General features: G+C 46.4%; 1 protein-coding gene across 3 annotated transcripts in view; it reads left to right on the top strand.

Moving 5' to 3' along the window:
• The window catches only part of LOC147008622 (phospholipid-transporting ATPase IA-like), a 449,885-nt gene that overhangs the window by 59,587 nt on the left and 371,052 nt on the right, over positions 1-19,246 (top strand). For all 3 annotated transcript variants that reach the window (XR_015053196.1, XM_085863761.1, XM_085863762.1), the window contains 4 exons: positions 3,771-3,844; positions 4,114-4,183; positions 16,982-17,109; positions 17,377-17,488. Coding sequence is in view for 2 of the 3 variants with exons in the window: in XM_085863761.1 (XP_085719887.1) it covers positions 3,771-3,844; positions 4,114-4,183; positions 16,982-17,109; positions 17,377-17,488 (384 nt within the window). In the remaining variant the exon portion in view is untranslated. The remainder of the gene's footprint in view (positions 1-3,770; positions 3,845-4,113; positions 4,184-16,981; positions 17,110-17,376; positions 17,489-19,246) is intronic.

The following is a 19,246-nucleotide window of genomic DNA, read 5'->3' on the forward strand; positions in this document are numbered from 1 at the left end:
CTTCAATTTACATTTTAAACCACCTTGGACTGCGCTGTGTATCAGCCCTCACAAATATAAACAATTTCTCCTACCAACACTCACAAATGCCTCAAATTTGGAAACTTGGCAAAAATATTAGCCTCCTTAAACCAAATGACAATCCCACCATAGCAGCCTCCTACAGACTGATCACATCAGTTTGTACACCCTCCAAAGTTAAAGAATGCCTAAACTCACATTCACAAACCCTCAGATCCCTCGGTAAAACTACTCCAACACCACTCTCCTTACAAACCCCACACAAAACACCTTTGGAGGCTTCAACAATAGAAAAACAACCAAAACGCACTATTCTCACCACAGTAGACATCGGCAAGTATTTGACACACTCCCAAAACTTTTATACTGAACACAAACATGCACAACGCCACGAAATGCTGGCTGGCCAACTACTTATCTAGCAGACAGTCTTTCGTAATTTTTAGTGGCAAGTCATCATGCACACTGTACTTTCCCAACGGAGTCCCTCAAGGCTCAGTCCTCTCTCTCCCCCCCCCCCACACTTTAATCTATTCATGCACGACGTTCCACAACCACCCGAGAACATACAAATAGCCTCGTATGCAGACGATGTTACCATTACCTCTACTCGTAGCAACATCAACACCACCACAGCACAACTTCAACCTCTACTCAGCACCCTACAAACTTGGCTCACCATCAACGGATTGAAAGTAGCCCCCTCCAAATCAACAGTCGCTCTTTTATCAAATTACACCAAGTAACGTAGCGCTGCACCACACATCACACTGAACATCATCCCTATCCCACATACACACCAAACAAAAATACTCGGCGTCACTTTTAACACATCCATGTCATTCTCAGATCACTTCACAAACATTAGAAAAAACACGCACACCTTGGATGAACACACTTGGGGCACTCACAAGCACTGACTTCAAACATCACAAAGAAATAACATCACTAAGATACAAACAGTACATTAGATGAGTCATTAACTACGCTACCTCATCTTGGGCCTCCAGCCGATCAAACACAAATCTCAACACCCTACAGACCATACAAAACAAAGCCCTTCACATCACAGGTTGCACATTAACAGCACCCATCAAGCACCTACACACAGAGGTAAAATGCAAAAAATAACGACTTGGAAATGAGAAGTCCACAGTTCCTTGCAATGGCAAGTGCCAACCCTGACCACCCTTGCCTCTACATGCACAACCACCCACAGACGCCTTGACACATTAAAGCGACACCACAAGCACTACAATGACATCCTGCAAAACATCCCCCCAATGAACAATGGAAATGACAAAAAACACATCCACACCCATCCATCCATCGGGACCATACTCTGTGCAGAGTGTTGGTGCTGCCTAAGCAGTCTCCTTGGCTATTGGGTACAATCCTGGATGGGTTGCCACTCCGACACAGTATACCAGCATGCTGGCACTCATTTTGCTGGCCTCAGAAGGATGACAGGCAGAGTTAACCCCACCTGGTATTAGTTCAAGAGCTGAGCGGGATTTGAACTCAGGACCCTAGGATCCCAAGCCCACTACCCTAACCATTAAGCCAACACCAGGCATATCCACACCCACATCACCATAAATGCAGTCAACAAACTAGGTCCAAGCAGTATCCTGGGCAGTAAACCCGCACCCATCCATGACAGACCAACTACTCTCCAGATCCGATCGTGATCACCTTGCACCCCTCCACTGTGGACACCACCAGTGTGGACACCACCACCCAGCTCTAACACTACAAACACAGACTCAACGACACCACTGATGACACCTGCAACCTTTGCCAGGTCACCCCACGCACAACAGAATACGTTATAGAAGACTGTGAGAAGGATTGATAGACTGAGAGTTCTTTCACAATTCTGTGGTTGGTGGTGCATGGATGGCCATTCATAGTTGGTGGAGCGATCTGTCTGGTTGATGCCGATAACGAGTGAGACACCAACACGCTAACTAGTTCTGCGGCCCAGCCTTCGGCCTGGTGTGGCTTGCGGACTAACTTCTTCGAGGGACTAGCAGCTGCAAGCTGTGCGAGATGGAACAATAATAGGTCCTGGCTCCACTTGGACAAGAGCACATCATCATAGATGTGAGGGATCTCTGGGTCGCTCCTGGGAGATCGATTGGCTATCTCTGTGAGGCGGGCCTGTCCGAGCAGAACTGACCGGGGCAAAACGATAACAACAACAATGTGTTATAAAATGCCTTTTTTTCGTGTTTCATTGCATTTTCCATCCAAATTGAGACTGATAGATATGCAATCAATTTGTGAAGTGCAACTTGCTGTCTTTTGATGAAACACATCAGTGAAGCGAAAGGTCGGCATGCATAGTATTATCCAAAATAAAGAGTGTACAAGAGCAATGGATTTATTGCCCTTGTTTATTTTAATAGTTTCAATATGGTGTGTTTTTTACAATATTGTTACGTCTGAGGGGGGGGGTATGCATTCAAAGGGTAATTAGGATGTTTAATTAGGTATGCCATGCTGTTCGAGTGTACCAGGATCTCGATGTAATAAGTAGCAATTCAGTGGTGATAAGTTGTCTAGTAAATGTCCATTTCTTCAAGGGGGAAATGATAATTGTCACGTAATTAGATAGGGAGACGGGTTAGGGTAAGTGTGTCTGCGTAAACCCTTTTAGTATTCCCTGGAGGCTTGCTGTGACGTCACAGGACAGTGCTGCGGATGGTTCCGCCCCGTGATCACGATTGGCGGAAGGCGACGGCGAAGGGCCAATAAAACGGCTCGATTGGAAGTGACGAGGACTCGAGGATAAAAAGGTTCTGTTCGGGGAAAAGGGATGGAAGAAGAAGATCGATAAAGAAAGACCTTTTTGGTGGAGGCTGTTGGGGTCGGAGCGTGCTCGATTGTTGTGCTGGTTCGTTCCTGGATTCATCGTGTCTTGTGGCCTTGCTGTGCCTCGTGCCTCACCTCGGTTGGCTCTGGGGTTCTGCTGGCTCGGAGTACGGGGTCGAACGGCGGGGGACCTGCCTCCCTCTCCTGCTCGCAACTTGGCGCCAGAACTGGCTCCCTGGCAGCTGTGAGCGGACTTGGGCAGACACCAGGAGGTCGACAGCACCACGGTGTCTCCTGCCCCAGACGAGCGCAACGCCAGCTCGTCCGACGCCAATCCAGGGACTGTTGCGTCTACACCACGGGCCAGCCTGACCACCAGGACCAGCTACGTTTTGTGTGTGTGTGTGTGTGTGTGTGTGTGTGTGTGTGTGTGTGTGTGTGTGTGTGTGTGTGTGTGTGTGTGTGTGTGTGTGTGTGTGTGTGTGTGTGTGTGTACCTTGCGCCTTAGAGGGTTTGAGATTTGTATATCCATTGGAATTGTTTGTGTTTTCCCCATGCCCGAACCCACACCACCATCCCGTCGAATCGCCCCGGATCCCTCCTCTTGCCGAGTCTTATTATTTCTGGTTAGAGAAATAAACGTTATTAACTCAGTGAAAAGTGACTCGTGCCACCTTCCTCGTCCGGTTTGCGGTAGAGCGATTAAAACCGCCATCTTTGGGTTATAAAAAATAAACCTGCTCCATCGTTTCGGCTCATTCTACGTTGGCGGGACTGTTCAAGTCCCGTGGACGTCACAATATTTTGATTGCAAAAGAAGGGTAAAATTGTACCTCTTTGACTTGAAACAACATTTTACTGTCGTCCAAGTTTTTAATTCGTGTTTTACAACCATTTCTTTGTACAACTGATTTTTTTTTTCTTTGCTGTAGGTCATTGTTGGAGACCTGGTTTACATTGTTGATCTGCAGAACTTCCCAGCAGACATTGTCATTCTGTCAACCAGGTGTGGTAATCTTGCATCATCACTCATTTTGGAATTCATACCGTCTTAGAATTGGTGTTTTTTTGTTTTGTTTTGTTTTTGCAGATAGCTATGATGCCAAGATGTGCCTCAAATACAAATCCATGTAAAAATGCAAAACTTATTTAATTTCTTTAACTCCCTGTTTGAGCTTTGCAGGAGAAATAGGTGCAAAATTCTACTGTTATGTGTTTTTTTTAATTTTATTACTTTTTATTTATTGATATTCTTTTTGATTTGCAAACTTTCAGTGAACCCCAGTCGATGTGCTACATTCAGACTTCGAATTTGGATGGAGAAACAAATCTCAAAATTCGGCAGGTAAGTTTGTTTATTCAACATCATGAATCAGAGACTGCTTTGATGTTTTTTTTTTTTGTCTTTTAGGTTACTGTTAGGCAAGCCTTACGTTTGGTCTTGTGAACATTTTCTGACAATGTCGATCTCATTGAAATTCAATTGTCAAAGAGCTTTTTAAAATTCTGTAATTTTGCAGTTTGTCTGTAACAGAAGTTATCCTTTTTCGATTTTATTCACTAAATAAAGAGAATGATCATTTCTTCACCAGGAGTTAGTAAACGATTCCAATGTTGTTGGCTGTTATAATTATTGATGTAATCCAACAGGATAGTGCAGAGGTAATGCACTTGCCTTTGATATGTCTGCTCTTGGTTTGAGTCCTGACCTGACTACATAAACTGGAGGATTGGTGCTTTGCAGGCAGGATGTTGGATCATAAAGTGTGTCGCCCCTCTTGTGGGCATTAAGCTGGGTGTTCCATCTGCTAGTGTCATCTGTTGGCTGCAAAAAGTCTCCCAAAGTGTCTTTTGCAAACAGTAGACGAGTTATTTCCGGCACCCTGAAACAAATTGCAAATTCCTACCACCTTCAGTGAAATATCAGGCCTAGCCAGTGAAATATTTCTGAAATATTTGGGCCAAGAACTTTCTCTGGATGACCCCACAAAGTGAGAATAATTAAGGCTGTTAAATAAGTGGTAGTGATTATAATTATTGTTTCAAGTTGGTTTTTCTCGTGTATTAAACATTTCAATGGTTAAAAATGTATTGTTTTCTATTGTGGGGGGGGGGGGGTGGGATCGTGTGGTGGGTGGACCCTTCACTCGACTGTGGTAAGTGTAACATTGTCCGTATGTTTCAAGTAAGTTAGATTGCTCTGTATCAGGGACCTGTCAGAGTAAGTCATCTTGTTAAATGTGATGCTGAGGAGGTAGCATATGTAATTTATAGTTAGGGAAAAAAGTAAATAAATAAAAGGTATGTGGAAACACCTCTTGCTTGTGGGTGGGGACAAGTGACTTCCCATCACAAAAGGTGTCCAATCTGCCAAGCCAGTGTGTGCCATCCATGGTGGTGTAATGTGCTGTTGGGTCTGAAAGCAAGCAATGGATTCATTTTTATTGGGCTGCCCTGTGGGTGGGACAGCCCGGAGGAGGACTCCTCCAAGAAGGACGAGGAGGGGCTGAGAGAAGACATGCCAGAGCTCCCAGTGTGCAGAGAAAGGATGAAGGGGAAGCGTCTGCAGATAGGGTCATGGGGGCTGGTTCAGGGTGCATGTCCCGAGGTGCTACTTGATCGCCGGCTTCAAGAACGGGCTGCATCATCGCCTTTCACCCTGTACATGGTGCCAAAGGAAAATCCTCGCCTGCAGTTTTAATGTTTGTATAAGCGTGATCTCAGCCACCTGGTGTGGGTTAGGATTTGCTCTTTATTTATTTATTTCCCTCTACATAATAAGCTTTCGTGCCCCCATTTCTCTGTGTGTTTTGATTCGTATGGTTTGTTCCAAACTGCTCGTCTCGTCCACTTTTTTTCTTTTTCTTCTTCCCATATTCATGCAACTAAATCTTAAGAAAAGGTAATAAGCTTGTTCGATCCATCTGCTTCCCTTGCGTGTGCCATCAATTTCGGCGCATTTGGGTAAAGTTTTAGAATATCTCGACACAGTACTCAGTTAGAAACTGATCGGCTATTTCCAGGGACAAAAGATCTCGGTGCTGAGGCATATCACGTTGGTGAGCTTCACACATGAAAATGTGTTTAAATCCTTCTTGGAGATTATTATTATTTGCGATTTAAATGACGTTTCAACCACTAAGTGGCCTTCGTTATGGTATTTCATAAGGTGAAGGAAGGTCAATCAATACAATATGGTAATCTCCCGCATTACGGAAATTCACTGTACTGAAATTTTGTATCATGGAAATGAAGAAGTAGTGACTAAAATTCATATAACGGGAAGCAAAATTCAGCACAATTTGAAATTTGGGTCAAAACTTTTTTTTCTTTCTCTCTTCACAAGTTTTACATACAACACACTACCCGAGGGCAAAAGTATACAGGTGACTCTCACATAACTCATGGTGTGATGACGCATTTTTGCTACAGCACGGATTTCATTCAACAACAACCTTGCTATGTCATTGAGCGAATAGTTCACTCACAGCGGATGTTTTTGTCGTTCTAAGCGAGTCGTTCACTTACATCGGGTGAAACTGTGGCTGCAAAGTGTGTAACAAGTGGCATTGGAGATAATGATCACGTGACGAAGAAGTCAAGAGAGTCCCATTCATTGGAGGTGAAATAAATACTTTTAGATCGGTTAGATAGAGGTGAGTGTGGCATTGATATTCAAAGAGAGATGGGACTGCGTGATTCTGCAGTGAGAACCATTCATGACAGTTGTAATAAAATTCGTAAGAGCACTTAGACAGCAACGAATCTCAGTGTTACCAGAACTGCAAGATCTCGGCCTTATGCTGTTGAGAAAATGGTGAAGATGCTGACCACATGGACAGAGCATCAGGACCAATAGAACATGCCCTTGTCTGCAATGGTCATTTAAGAGAAGGTGAGAAGTTTGCATGGCAATCTAATCAAAGATACCAATCATCCAGTGCTTTTTGCTGCCAGTCATAGGTTGTTTGAGCACTTCAAGTCACCACACGCTCCACAATCTCAAGTTGATTCAGGAAGCTGCTGCTGCAGATCATGCTGCTGCCAAACGATTTCCAGCTGTCTTCAAATCGGTGATTGTGGATGGAGGTTGCACACCAAGCCAGTTGTTTAACCTCGATGAAACTGGACTTCATTGGAAACGCATACCCAGCCACACTTTCATCTCCATCATCTCAATCTTCATCAACTCTGGCCTGAGGCAGTGATTGAGTTCAGAGGTTTCATGGAGGCTGAAGTCGGTGAAGCAAGGCAACAGATTGTGGATATGGCTCTGCAAGTGGGATTTGAGGAGGTTGACGAAGATGATGACGAGGATTTTCTTCTCTCACACAGGGAGGAGCTGAGAAATGACGATCTTCTGGCTCTGGAGGAGGAGCGCATCAGAGAGGAATCAGAATCAAGTCCTGAGGAGGTTGTGCCTGTCAAAACCCTCACGACAAAGGTCATGGCTAAAGGTTTCAAATTGGTCAATGAAGCGATGGTCATCTTTGATGAGTATGATCCTGACTACATGAGAAGTTCCAAGGTGCAGAGGGAGATGGAGAATGTCCTGATATATTAGAAGGAGGTCCACAAACAGAAACTGAATGCAGGTGACCACTCAAGTCTCCATTATGAAATTCTTCAAAAAAAAAAAAATATCCCAAGCGAATCGGCCTCCATTTCATCTTTTGAGCCTTCAACCTCAACTGGACAACCTGCCACATAATAAGCCTGCCACAAGAAATATGTACTGTATCCAACCCCAATCCAACTGTATCCAACTGATGGAGTACTGCTCTCCCCTCTGGGCTGGTGCTACTACCTCTCACCTTTCTTGGCTTCAGGCTATTGAAAGCAAGGCATTTAGGATCATTGGTATCTCCCACGATGAGGCTGTGTCTTTGGGCCTCTCACTCTCTCACCGCAGGCAGGTCGATGGTCTTTCTGTCTTCTACCATCTCCTCTCCAATCTCGCCCCCCCCACTCTGTCTGCGATTTGTCGTCCCCCCCAATATTTCCGCAGGGCACTCAAGGTCCACCAACAACCCCCTTCTGATAAAACTACCAAAATCACGAATCACTGCTCACCTTCACTCTTTCATTCCTCTTTTTTTCCCCACCTTTGGAATAAACTCCCACACTCTCTTCAATCCCATTCTTCCCTCCAGGCCTTCAAAACAGCTGTTCACCACCACCTCTTATCATCCCCCATCCAAAACGTCGATGTTTTCTTCCCCGTTAATCCACCCCAAACCTCCTTCAAATTCCATGCTTTCCTTCCTGAAAGTCCCTGTGGTGTCCATCTTGTATACCCTGTGTTCCCCGCCCCATCCCTCTCCCTTCCACAGATCTAATGTCGCTGCTCCCCACTGTTTTGTCCTTCCTGCTCCCGCTCCTCTCGTATCATGCTCCCCTTGCTGTGCATTGTTAGTTCTCATACGAGCCTTGACAATCTCTACAAAAAACAAACAAACAAAAAAAAATCATTAAAAAAAAAACACTTATTAAAAAGTAATTCATTTTAATGTTTTTATTTGTTATACGTTTTATTTACACATTGTTTACTGCTTTTTTGAGGTTTTTATGTCACTCTTAAACCTTAAAAGGTTGAAATCTTCTCTATTTGGAACATAACCCAGATTATTACATGTTAAATATTGCCCCATGCAACATGTTTTCAGGTATCACGGCGTTTCACGGAAACGCGTCACCCAAGTTACACTTGGGTCTCGTGTATGTTGCACTTCAAGTCAACTTTCTTGCTTATAGGTTCCCTCAGGTCATATTTTACAACAAGTTAGTGCTGTATGTGAACCTTTTGGAGGTGAGATGTACTGTACAAATGTCCTGTATTCGTATTACTGAATGGATTTTCGACATGATTATAATATTCGACTGTCGGAACTCGTGCTTAACTCTTTGAACCCTAGCGGCCATTTTACCGGCCTCTATTCAAACCTCCATATACCCAAATGGCTGGATTTTTCTCCTGGGAGCCCAGGGTGGGGGAGCCAAAAGTCCAAAGAGCTCAGGGTTCAAACGGGTTAAACAAATTATGTACCATCTGTGTTTAAATTGGAGAATTTTTGAAGTATTGAAGGTTCTCAATATCGTGAATAATTCAATACACACGTTACGATCCGCAAAGTAAATAATTTTAAAGTTTCGCTTTTTCACACTCTTAAATGTTATCATTGGATGCATGGGTGTCCTCGCTTTATAATGATGTATGGATTGTATATATGCCTGGTGTTGCTTAATGGTCAGGGTGGTGGGCTTGGGATCCTAGGGTCCTCAGTTCAAATCCCGCCCTACCGTTGAATTAATAACAGGTGGGGTTGACTCAGCCTGTCATCCTTTTGAGGTCGGCAAAATGAGTGCCAGCTTGCTGTGATGATTGAGCCATTCGAGTATTCTTTGTCGGAGTGGTGACCCATCGAGGATTGTGCCCAATAGCCCAGGAGACTGCTTCGACAGCACTGACGCTCTGTACAGCGGATCGTCCCAATGGATGGTGGTGGTGATGGTTTATGTAGACCATCCCCACCACCCCTACTTACCATCTCCACCCCCCTCGCATCCCCTTCCGCTCACACCCGGGGAGAAAATGTTGAAGTTTGTTTCCTTATTAGGTGTATTTGTTGCTTCCTGGAGTTTAGATTTTGTTCCATAGAAACTTATCTCCACTTATATAATGGGAGTATATGGGAAAATTGGTTTCGATTTAAGGAAATTCACCTTACAGAAGAAATTTGCAGAAAGTAACCCTTCCATAAAGCGAAATATTATCATATACAGGATTTAAACTTGGGATCCCAGCATCATGAGCAGAGCTCAAATGGCAATTCCAGACAGTTCCAACCCACTGATGCAAGGACGTAGTGCTCACATATACTCTGACCATGCCATAAAGCATGACCATTGAAAACAATTGGCATTGCAGACACATTTTGCATTTAGTTATATTGTCGCTGTCAGGGGTTCGAGGCTTGCCACGAGGGGAGCACTTGGCTCCCTCCTGAACACCTGCTCCTGAGGCCGCTGGGCGCAGATAACTCTGCCCACTGGCAGGTTGTTAAGGAACCATGAACGCTGATTGGCATGGCCAATCCGGGCAGGGTTGCACTACTTCGCGTGATACCTTACCTGTGGACGACCGGCTAATTGGGGTTACGTGCCCTCAGCGCACACTTGGATTACTCCCAAGTATTACAGTGAGTGTGCGCTGGCTAATGAAGAAAATTATTGGGGTACAACATCCCGTCTAACCTTACTTGTGCACTGCATCAGACAAATAAAAGGAAAAGACAACCAAGAAAGATTGGAAACAGCAACAAACAATTATTTATTACAAACACACAAGCAAGCAATCATTTCAAAGCAAGTATTTATAAGCAAGAAAGCAAAACGGCACATAAGAGCAGATTTAACCAAAACATGTATTCTTCAATTTTACTTACATAAAAGACTTGGCCATCATTCACTCGGGGACAAAGAATAAAACAAGAAGGACTTGGAAATAAAATAAAGGTAACATATGGAGAAAAGGAAAGCAGTCTTTCCTTCTCCCCCTCACCTCACACAGCCCAAATATACAAGAGAATGCAGAGGAAAATGGATGTGGAAGATGGACGGTGGCGATGTGATGCAATGGGAACATGCAGCCATGTCCCTGAAGTGCTCGGTGCCTCTCTGGCATCCCAGATAAGCGGGCGAGATGTGCGACTCGCCCTCCTCTGTCTCAGATTCTTCCTCCTTATGCCCCCGTCGATTCGGTGCTGACGTTCACCCTCCCCGTCCTTCGTGGCTGATAGGATCGAAAGGGCAGGATGACGCTCACGGAAGGAGGGTTCTTTTTCCACAGAAGCTCAACACCAACTGCTCATGAAACCTTCCTTTCTTTACCCTCGCATGCTTTTGTTCCCTCCCTCATGAACCTTCTCAATCTTTCAGTCTTCTGCTCATGCGAGCTCGTCACGTTCACCTCTGCTTCTTCAGTCTTCTCTGTCTGCTTTCTGCCTTCTGTTAGCCTTTTTGCTTTCTGAGCAATCTGCTCAGGAGTGCTTTTCGTCCCTGCTCATGCGAGCCTCTCCTGTTCGTTTCTGCCTTCTGCTTCTTCTTCCCATCAGTTCTCTTCTCTACTCTCACAAGCCTTCTCCCCCTCCCATTTGTCCTCAGCCGATGGGGGCGGGTGCATGACGTCACTTGTGGAAATTGCCATGCCATTCTGAGGGAACTTTCAACGAAGCCCCTGCCCCACCCTCCACACACCCAAAGCCGCAACAAGAGCCCCCAGCCCCCTCCCTACACGCGCAAAACGCCCATTAAAACTGTTCCACACTGTACCAAGCATGTGAGATGTGCCGCACCTCGAAGGTCATGACGAACAAGTGACACGAACATGCATGTGAGAGCACCCGATGGGTTATTAAGCAATGTATGGATGGAGGTCAGGTCAGGTATGGGAGCATGTGCCAGAACAGCGTGTCACTGCGTCCACTTTCCGCCGGTACTTCAGGGGCCTCCATCTGGCCATCCCCCAGGCAGATGCCTGGCCCATTCCCATCTTCTTGAGATGGTGATCAACCTACTGCAATGCAACCACGAGGCACGTGGTCGGCCCATTGGCCCCCTCCACTCACGAGGCTCCCTCACTGAGAGAATCTGGTGAGCAAGATCAGCATCGGGAAAACAAGCCACTTGTCCACACAGCCACAGTTGACGCTCACGGACGATGTAGGTAACAATTCTCATTTGAGGCTCTCCCATTGGACACAGAGTCCGACCAGCGATAGCCAAGGATTCTCCGAAGAGACCTGGTGCCGAAGGAATCAAGTCCCCTTCTCAGATCCCGAGTCAGGGTCAAAGTCCCACAACCGTAGAGCAAGACTGGAAGCACCAAGGACCTGAAGACTTGGAATTTCGTCCTCCCACACAGGTACCGGCAGTGCCACACCCCATGATCTAGTGAATCCGAGACTCCCCAGGCCCAACCCAGACATCTATTGATCTCTGGTTCCCAGCCAGCAGAGACATGAATATCACTGCCAAGGTAAGTGAATCTCTCTGTGACCTCAACATCCTCACAACAAACAGGTACAGACAAGATGGCAACATCCACGATGCCATTGAAAGCCTGGATCTTAGTTTTGACCCAGGAAACCCGTAATCCCAGTGGCTCCGACTCCTCATTCAGCACCTGGAGGGCCCCCAAAAGGATATCCAGAATCTCCGCAAGGATGACTGCATCATCTGCGAAATCAAGGTCAGAGATCTTGACATTCCCAAATGATGCACCATAGGTTGATCTCTCCAGCATCCTCCCCAGAATCCAGTACAAGCACTGATGAGTGTGGTTGCCAGTATACACTGATGAGCGAAAACATTATGACCACCTGCCTAATATGCTGTTGGTCCTCCTTGTGCCGCCAAAACAGCGCCGACCCACCAACACATGGACTCTACAAGACCCCTGAAGGTGTCCTGTGGTATCTGGTACCAAAACATTCGCAGCAGATCCTTCAAGTCCTGTAAGTTGCGAGGTGGATCGGACTTGTCGGTCCAGCACATCCCAGAGATGCTCAATCGGATTGAGATCTGGAGAATTTGGAGGACATGGCAACACCGTGAACACTTAATCATGTTCCTCAAACCATTTACGAACAATGTGTGCAGTGTGGTAGGGTGCATTGTCCTGCTGAAAGAGGCCACTGCCATCAGGGAATACCATTGCTATGAAGGGGTGCATCTGGTCTGCAACGATGTTTAGGTAGGTGACACGTGTCAAATTGACATCCACAGGAATGGCCGGACCCAGGGTTTCCCTACAGAACATTACCCAGAGCATCACACAACCTCCACTGGCTTGTCATCTTCCTTCAGTGCATCCTGGTAACATCACTTCCCCAGGTAAACGGCGCACAAGTACACGGCCATCCACGTGATCTAAAAGAAAATGGGACTCATCGGACCAGGTCACCTTCTTCCACTGCTCCAAGGTCCAGTTCCGACGCTTGCGTGCCCATTCTCGGCTATTTCAATGGTCGACAGGGGTCATCATGGGCACTCTGACCGATCGGCGGCTACGCAGCAGGGTGCGATGCACTGTGGATTGTGACACATTCCTCCCGTGACAACCATTACAATTTTCTGTGACTTGTGTCACAGTTGACCTTCTGTCGGTTCGGACCAGACGGGATAGCCTTCGTTGTCCTCGCCCATAGTTGAGCCTTGGGTGCCCAACACACCGTCGCCGGTTTGTGGTTTGTCCCTCCTCGGACCACTGTCGGTAGGTACTCACCACTGCTGACTGGGAGCACCCCACAAGCCTTGCCATTTCAGATGTTCTGACCCAGTTGTCTGTCCATAACAATTTGGCCCTTGTCAAAGTCGCTCAGGTCTTTACTCCTGCCCATTTTTCTTGCATCCAACACATCAACTTCAGGAACTGACTGTTCACTTGCTGCCTAATATATCCTACCCCTTGACAGGTGCCATTGTAACAAGATAATCAATGTTATTCACTTCACCTGTCAGTGATCATAATGTTTTGGCTCATCAGTGTACACCCTTGACAAACTCCAGTAACACCTGGAAATAAGTCAGAGATGGTATCACTACATCTCACAGCACTCTCAGTACAAGAGTAAGTTTAAGCCTCAGATTGATCAGTTGTGGTGGCACCCCACGAAGACCAAGAGTCCTCCAGAGGGCATCCCGATTCACTGAATCGAATGCTTTACAGAGATCAACATGGGCTGCAAGCAGCCCCTGCCAAAACTCTTGTCTGCGTTCGGTGAGGACCCGAAGAGCAAGGATACAGTCAATCGTTGACCTCTTTGGTGTAAAGCCTGACTGCTCTGGATGCTGGTACTCAAGCAGATGGTGACGAACCGTATCAATAATTTTCCGAGCAAAGACCTTGCCCGGCACTGAGAGCAGCGTCACCCCTCGGTCGTTGTTGCAGTCTTGGTGATCACCCATCCCTTTCCAGAGAGGGACAACAAGGCTCCTCTTCCAGTCAGTTGGAAGGATGCTTGTGTTCCAGGCAGAGCACAGAACTGCATGCAACAACATGGGTACAGTGTTCCCACCAGCCTTGAGAAGTTCAGCATCGATGCCACAGATCTCAGGAGCTTTACCCCATTTCAACCAGTTCACCACAGTCTGTTTCCACAAACAAAGGTGGACCACAGTTGACTGGAGGGTCAGCATTGGGGATAGTAATACCCCTGACATCCAGCTCGACAGCTGGTGGATCAGCCTGGCACAGCCGCTCAAAGTATCCGGCCCAGTAGACCTTCACTTCAGACTGCTCTGTGAAGCACCGACCACCCTCTGCTCGAACTGCAGTACACTGAGGGATGAGCTTGGAGTAATGCAATGCGCGAATTCCCCTGTAAGCAGGATGAGAATCACTTGACCACAGGTGATGTTTTACCCCCTCACTGACTCCTCGCACATAGGCCTCCTTGTCCACCCTTAGCGCATATACAGTTTTACGCCTCAGCTCTGCCATTTAGCCTGGCCATGTGACTGGTCAATGGTATCCAGTGTCCTTTGAGAGACAAAATTGTTCTTCGCCCGATGGTGAGTTCCAAGACATCCACCGGCAACATCAAGGACAGTGGTCTTGAAGGCACTCCACAACTCTTCACGATCCCCCAAAGCACCCAGACCCCCCAAATCTCCACTCAGCCTGTTTGCAAACTCCTCAGCTACCTTCTCATCCTTGAGCTTGCCAACATCCAACCTAGGCTGGGATGGTACCATGCTCTTGGATTTAAGCTGCAACTTCAGAGTTGCTATAACAAGAATGTGGTCAGTATTGAGGAACTGAGCACTCTGGACCCTGCAGTTCTGGATCATCTTCCAGCGACCATCAATGAGCACACGGTCAAGCTCCTTTGCCACACCACCAGTGTTGGAATACCAAGTCCAGCGAATGAGCCTGTGGTGCTGAAACCATGAACCACCCACCCTCAGTCCATGATTTCTTGCAAAGTCAAGGAACTTCGTGCTATTCTGGTTCACAGTTCCAGACCCATGTGGACCAACACATCTCATACCCATCCCTATCAGTTCCAGTCGATGCATTGAAATCCCCCAAGACCAGAAGAGTGTCTTGCTTGGGGCACTGATCAACCACAGACTCGAGCGTGGCATAGAATGCGTCCTTCATAGTGAGATCACTCACCTCAGTCGGAGCATATACAGAGACCAGGGAAATTGCACCAAAGAAGTGACGAATCCTTGGTCTCGTAATACGCTTGTTGACCGGTGTTACCTCAATTATTGGAGTGAGCTTGCTTGTTGAACACAGCTGCAGCAATTCCTCAGGCATGGTCACCATCAAAGCGACCAGACCGATCGAAGGTGTAACCACCTGTCATGGTCTCACCGCAATCTGGTCTCCGAATCTCAGAGAGTGCTGCAATACCAATGTCCAAACGCTTGAGCTCAGATGATAACAGACAGGTGATCATCTTCTCCTAGTGATAGGACATTCCAGTCACCCACCTAAAGGGGCCACCTCAGGTTAACCCAAGGAGACTGCCGTCTGGTGGACGACACCTCAGCACCACCCCAACACGCACTACTGCAATCTGTCCTGGGAAGGTTACCCCGTGGCTTCCCTCCTGTCATCAAAGATTGGGGGTCCCGAAGGCTTTGCCCCAATCCCATCATCCTGTGAGCTGCCCTGCGAAGGGCAGCTGTACAAGAGGTACTCCCACGGAGTGGGTTTTCAGATTTTATTTTTTTTGCGCTCTTCGTATGTTTTGCAGAATGGAAGGTTTTATGGTGGTCGGAGTGCAAATCCTGCCACCAACCTCCTCATAAAAAGTAACCCAACTGCAGGAGGATGTCTGCAGACAGTTTGGCACTAGATGTGGATGGCTGTTGGCTCACAAAGAGCTCCTCCGCCCTTTGACAAGTTTTGTTTTTAATCCTGCTGGGTGTCCATATGATACACCCTCCTCACCAAGAAACTTGGTGGGGGATACGGCTTAGTCGCCGACAACCTGACCATGAAACTGGTTGGTACAGGTTGCATGGTACCTGTAGCAAGTCACAGATCTAATCTGACCTGACCTGACCTGACAGTTTAATTGTGATTATGAAGAATAAACCATCGGTTTATCCTGATGGAGTTGTAAGGAGAGTGAGGCACTTTAAAATTCTTTAAAAAAAAAGTTGTTTTTAAAGGAAAAATCGTTTTATTCAGGGAAGGTTTAGTTTGGGGATATTCGAAAAGTAAAGAGATAGAGCATGAAGGAGGAACTGTGCACAACAGATCGAGTTATTTTTGTTGTTGTTGTTGTTGTTTTTGGTTTTTTTTTTTTTGTAAATTTTTGGAGCAAGGAGGGTAAAAGGGTTAAGCTGGGGGTTCAGAAATGACAACGCTGGAGAAATGGAGTGAAAATGAAGCACCAGAGCCAGAGAAGCAACTAGCAGAGTCCTGGATGATTAGTCCGGACTTTAACAGGGCCACAAATTTGCCAATTCAACACAACGAGGTTCGGTTTGGCATGGAAAATTTGATGAAAACATGACCAGCCACACAGGAATCAAAATGGGATAGTAAAACACAGCGTATCTGGTGTGAGAAACATAGCTTTGTTGAGCTTGAGGGAGGAACTCACAAACTAGCATAAAATTTAATTTAAATGTTGTGAGTTATTGCATTGATCCATGTGGATTGCAAGGAAAAGAAAAGCAGGACTGAGTAACAAATAGTCAAAATTTTTTTTTTTTGACCACTAGTTCAACAACAAGCCTGGCGTTGGCACAGTGGTTAGGGCAGCGGCTTGGGATCCAAAAGGTCCTGAGTTCAAGCCCCGTTGGGCCACTGAATTAATACACCAGGGGGTTGACTCAGCCTGTCATCCTTCCGAGGTCGGCGAAGTGAGTACCAGTATACTGGGCCGGTGTTTACCCCGGTTAAAATAGTTGTACCATATCCCTGTGTCGTAAGAGGCGACCAGGGTTGCGTCTGGAAGGGCATCCGGCGTAAAACATGTGCCAAATCACTATGCGGATCATACGGATGATCCGCTGTGGCGACCCCTAACGGGAGCAGCCGAAGGAAGAAGAAGAAGTAGTTCAACAACAGGCAAGCTATTTCACAGAAGTTTGTATTTTGCCTTCACCTTCCCAGGGCCTTCCTTTAATGACTGACCTGAAGACGTGTGACTCCTTGCTGCTGCTTTCTGGTCAGATGGAGTATGAAGCACCCAACCGTCATGTGTATGACTTTGAGGGTAACATTACCTTGGATGGCCGCAAGTACGTGTCCAGCCACTCTGATGAGTATTTAATTTTCGGAATCCCGTGGTTCATGTTGTTTCATTTGAGAACCTGAAAGACACTTGGAGCAATGAAGTTAATAGACCATTTTTTTTCTTTCCTACAACACATTTTAAAACTTGTTTTATCCACTTGATTTTGTTTTTTTTATGGAGCCTTTCTATTTTCTGTTCATGGAAAGAACTTGCATCTTGTCAGTATTATTTACATTGGCACAATAACAGTTCTTGTTGTCTCTTCAAACAGCACTGCACCACTGGGACCAGATCAACTCTTGCTGCGTGGGGCACAACTGCGAAATACGGAATGGGTCATTGGCCTAGTTGTCTACACAGGTCATGACACTAAACTCATGCAGGTTGGCATTTCACTGGAAGTTCATTGCAGTATGATTGCGTTTGCTGGCACCAATAAAAATGAAACGAGCATTAACCTCGATATTTGTTGCTCAACTTAAATTTTTTTCTCATCCATCAAAGGTGTGCCAAAAATATAGGTTTCTCCAGAATGACAGGTCAGTCGAACAACCAAGTTTTCGCTCTTGATTAATTATCAATAAGTCTGTAGACTTCTTATGTCTAGATGCCCTGGACATTCCATTGGCTCAATGCAACATAAATTTTCCAAGAAAATAAAAATCAACCAAGATTAAACTTATAAACATATAAATTACCTACCAGTCATTTGCAGAGAATTTCCCATCCAATAACACTCATTAAGCTTTAGGACATCATCGCTGAACTAGAAAAATGACACCCCAAGGTGCCCATTTGTCATTCTTCTTCTTATTGATATTGTTTTCTGAGAGCTGAACTCAAAGTTGGTTTACGCTACAAACTTGGTTTAAACACACGAATCTACTGAATTTTATAGTGGGAAGGCACAAACTGATCGAAATTTTAATAGCTTGAAATGATTCCACGAAAGGTACACAAAACTACATTCCTTTGTAAAGGGATCAGAGGGGTGAGTGGGGCTGATGGGGCAGGGCGACAAGGCACATTTGTCCAAGGGCCAATCACACTGAATTGGCTGTGTTTAACGGTGGAATATTATTAGTCCTGTTCGTGCAGGTCAGTCGCAGGGCCAAACCAAAGCAATAACACACACATTTCTATAAAGTACAGGCTGTTTAGTATCTGCAGTACCAATACAATGTGAGCACGTTGAGAAAGTTTGCACTACAACATCTGTAAATCGGTAGCAGAACATCCCTTATCATTTTATTCTGGATCCAGGGTTTGAGGCTCACCACGAGGGAAAGCACTTGTGTTCCTCCCGCACACCCGGTCCTGAGGCTGCCGGACACAGATATCTCCGTGCGCTGGTGGGTTGCAACCATGGGGGGAGCAAATTACAGAACAATCAGGTCAGGTCAGGTCAGGTATGGGAGCATGTGCCAGAACAGCGCGTCGCTGCGTCCACTTTCCGCCGGTACTCCAGGGGCCTCCGTCTGGCCATCCCCCAGGCAGATGCCAGGCCCATCCCCATCTCCTTGAGATGATGGTCAACCTGTTGCAACCATGAGGCACGTGGTCGGCCCACTGGCCTCCTCCACTCATGAGACTCCCTCGCTGAGAGAATCTGGTGAGCAGGATCAGAGTCAGGAAAACGAGCCACATGTCCATACAGCCGCAACTGACGCTCACGGACTATGCAGGTAACAAATCTCATCCGAGTCTCTCTCAGCAACCGCTCGTTGGACACAAAATCCGACCAGCGATAGCCAAGGATTCTCCGAAGAGACCTGGTACCAAAGGAATTAAGTCTCCATCTCAGATCCTTGGTCAGAGTCCAAGTCTCGCACCCATAGAACAAGACTGGAAGTACCAAGGACCTGAAGACTCGGACTTTCGTCCTCCCGCACAGGTACCGGCAGCGCCACACCCCATGATCCAGTGAATCCATGACTCCCCAGGCCCAACCCAGACGTCTATTGACCTCTGACTCGCAGCCAGCAGAGACATGAATATCACTGCCAAGGTAAGTGAATCTCTCCACGACCTCAACATCCTCACCACAAACAGACACAGACAGGACAGCAGCATCCAAGATGTCACCGAAAGCCTGGATCTTAATTTTGACCCAAGAAACCCGTAACCCCAACGGCTCCGAC

Source organism: Eptatretus burgeri, chromosome 18 (genome assembly GCF_056783735.1).
Source record: "Eptatretus burgeri isolate ZD-2024b chromosome 18, Ebu_testis_v1, whole genome shotgun sequence".
Classification (NCBI taxonomy): Eukaryota; Metazoa; Chordata; class Myxini; order Myxiniformes; family Myxinidae; genus Eptatretus; species Eptatretus burgeri.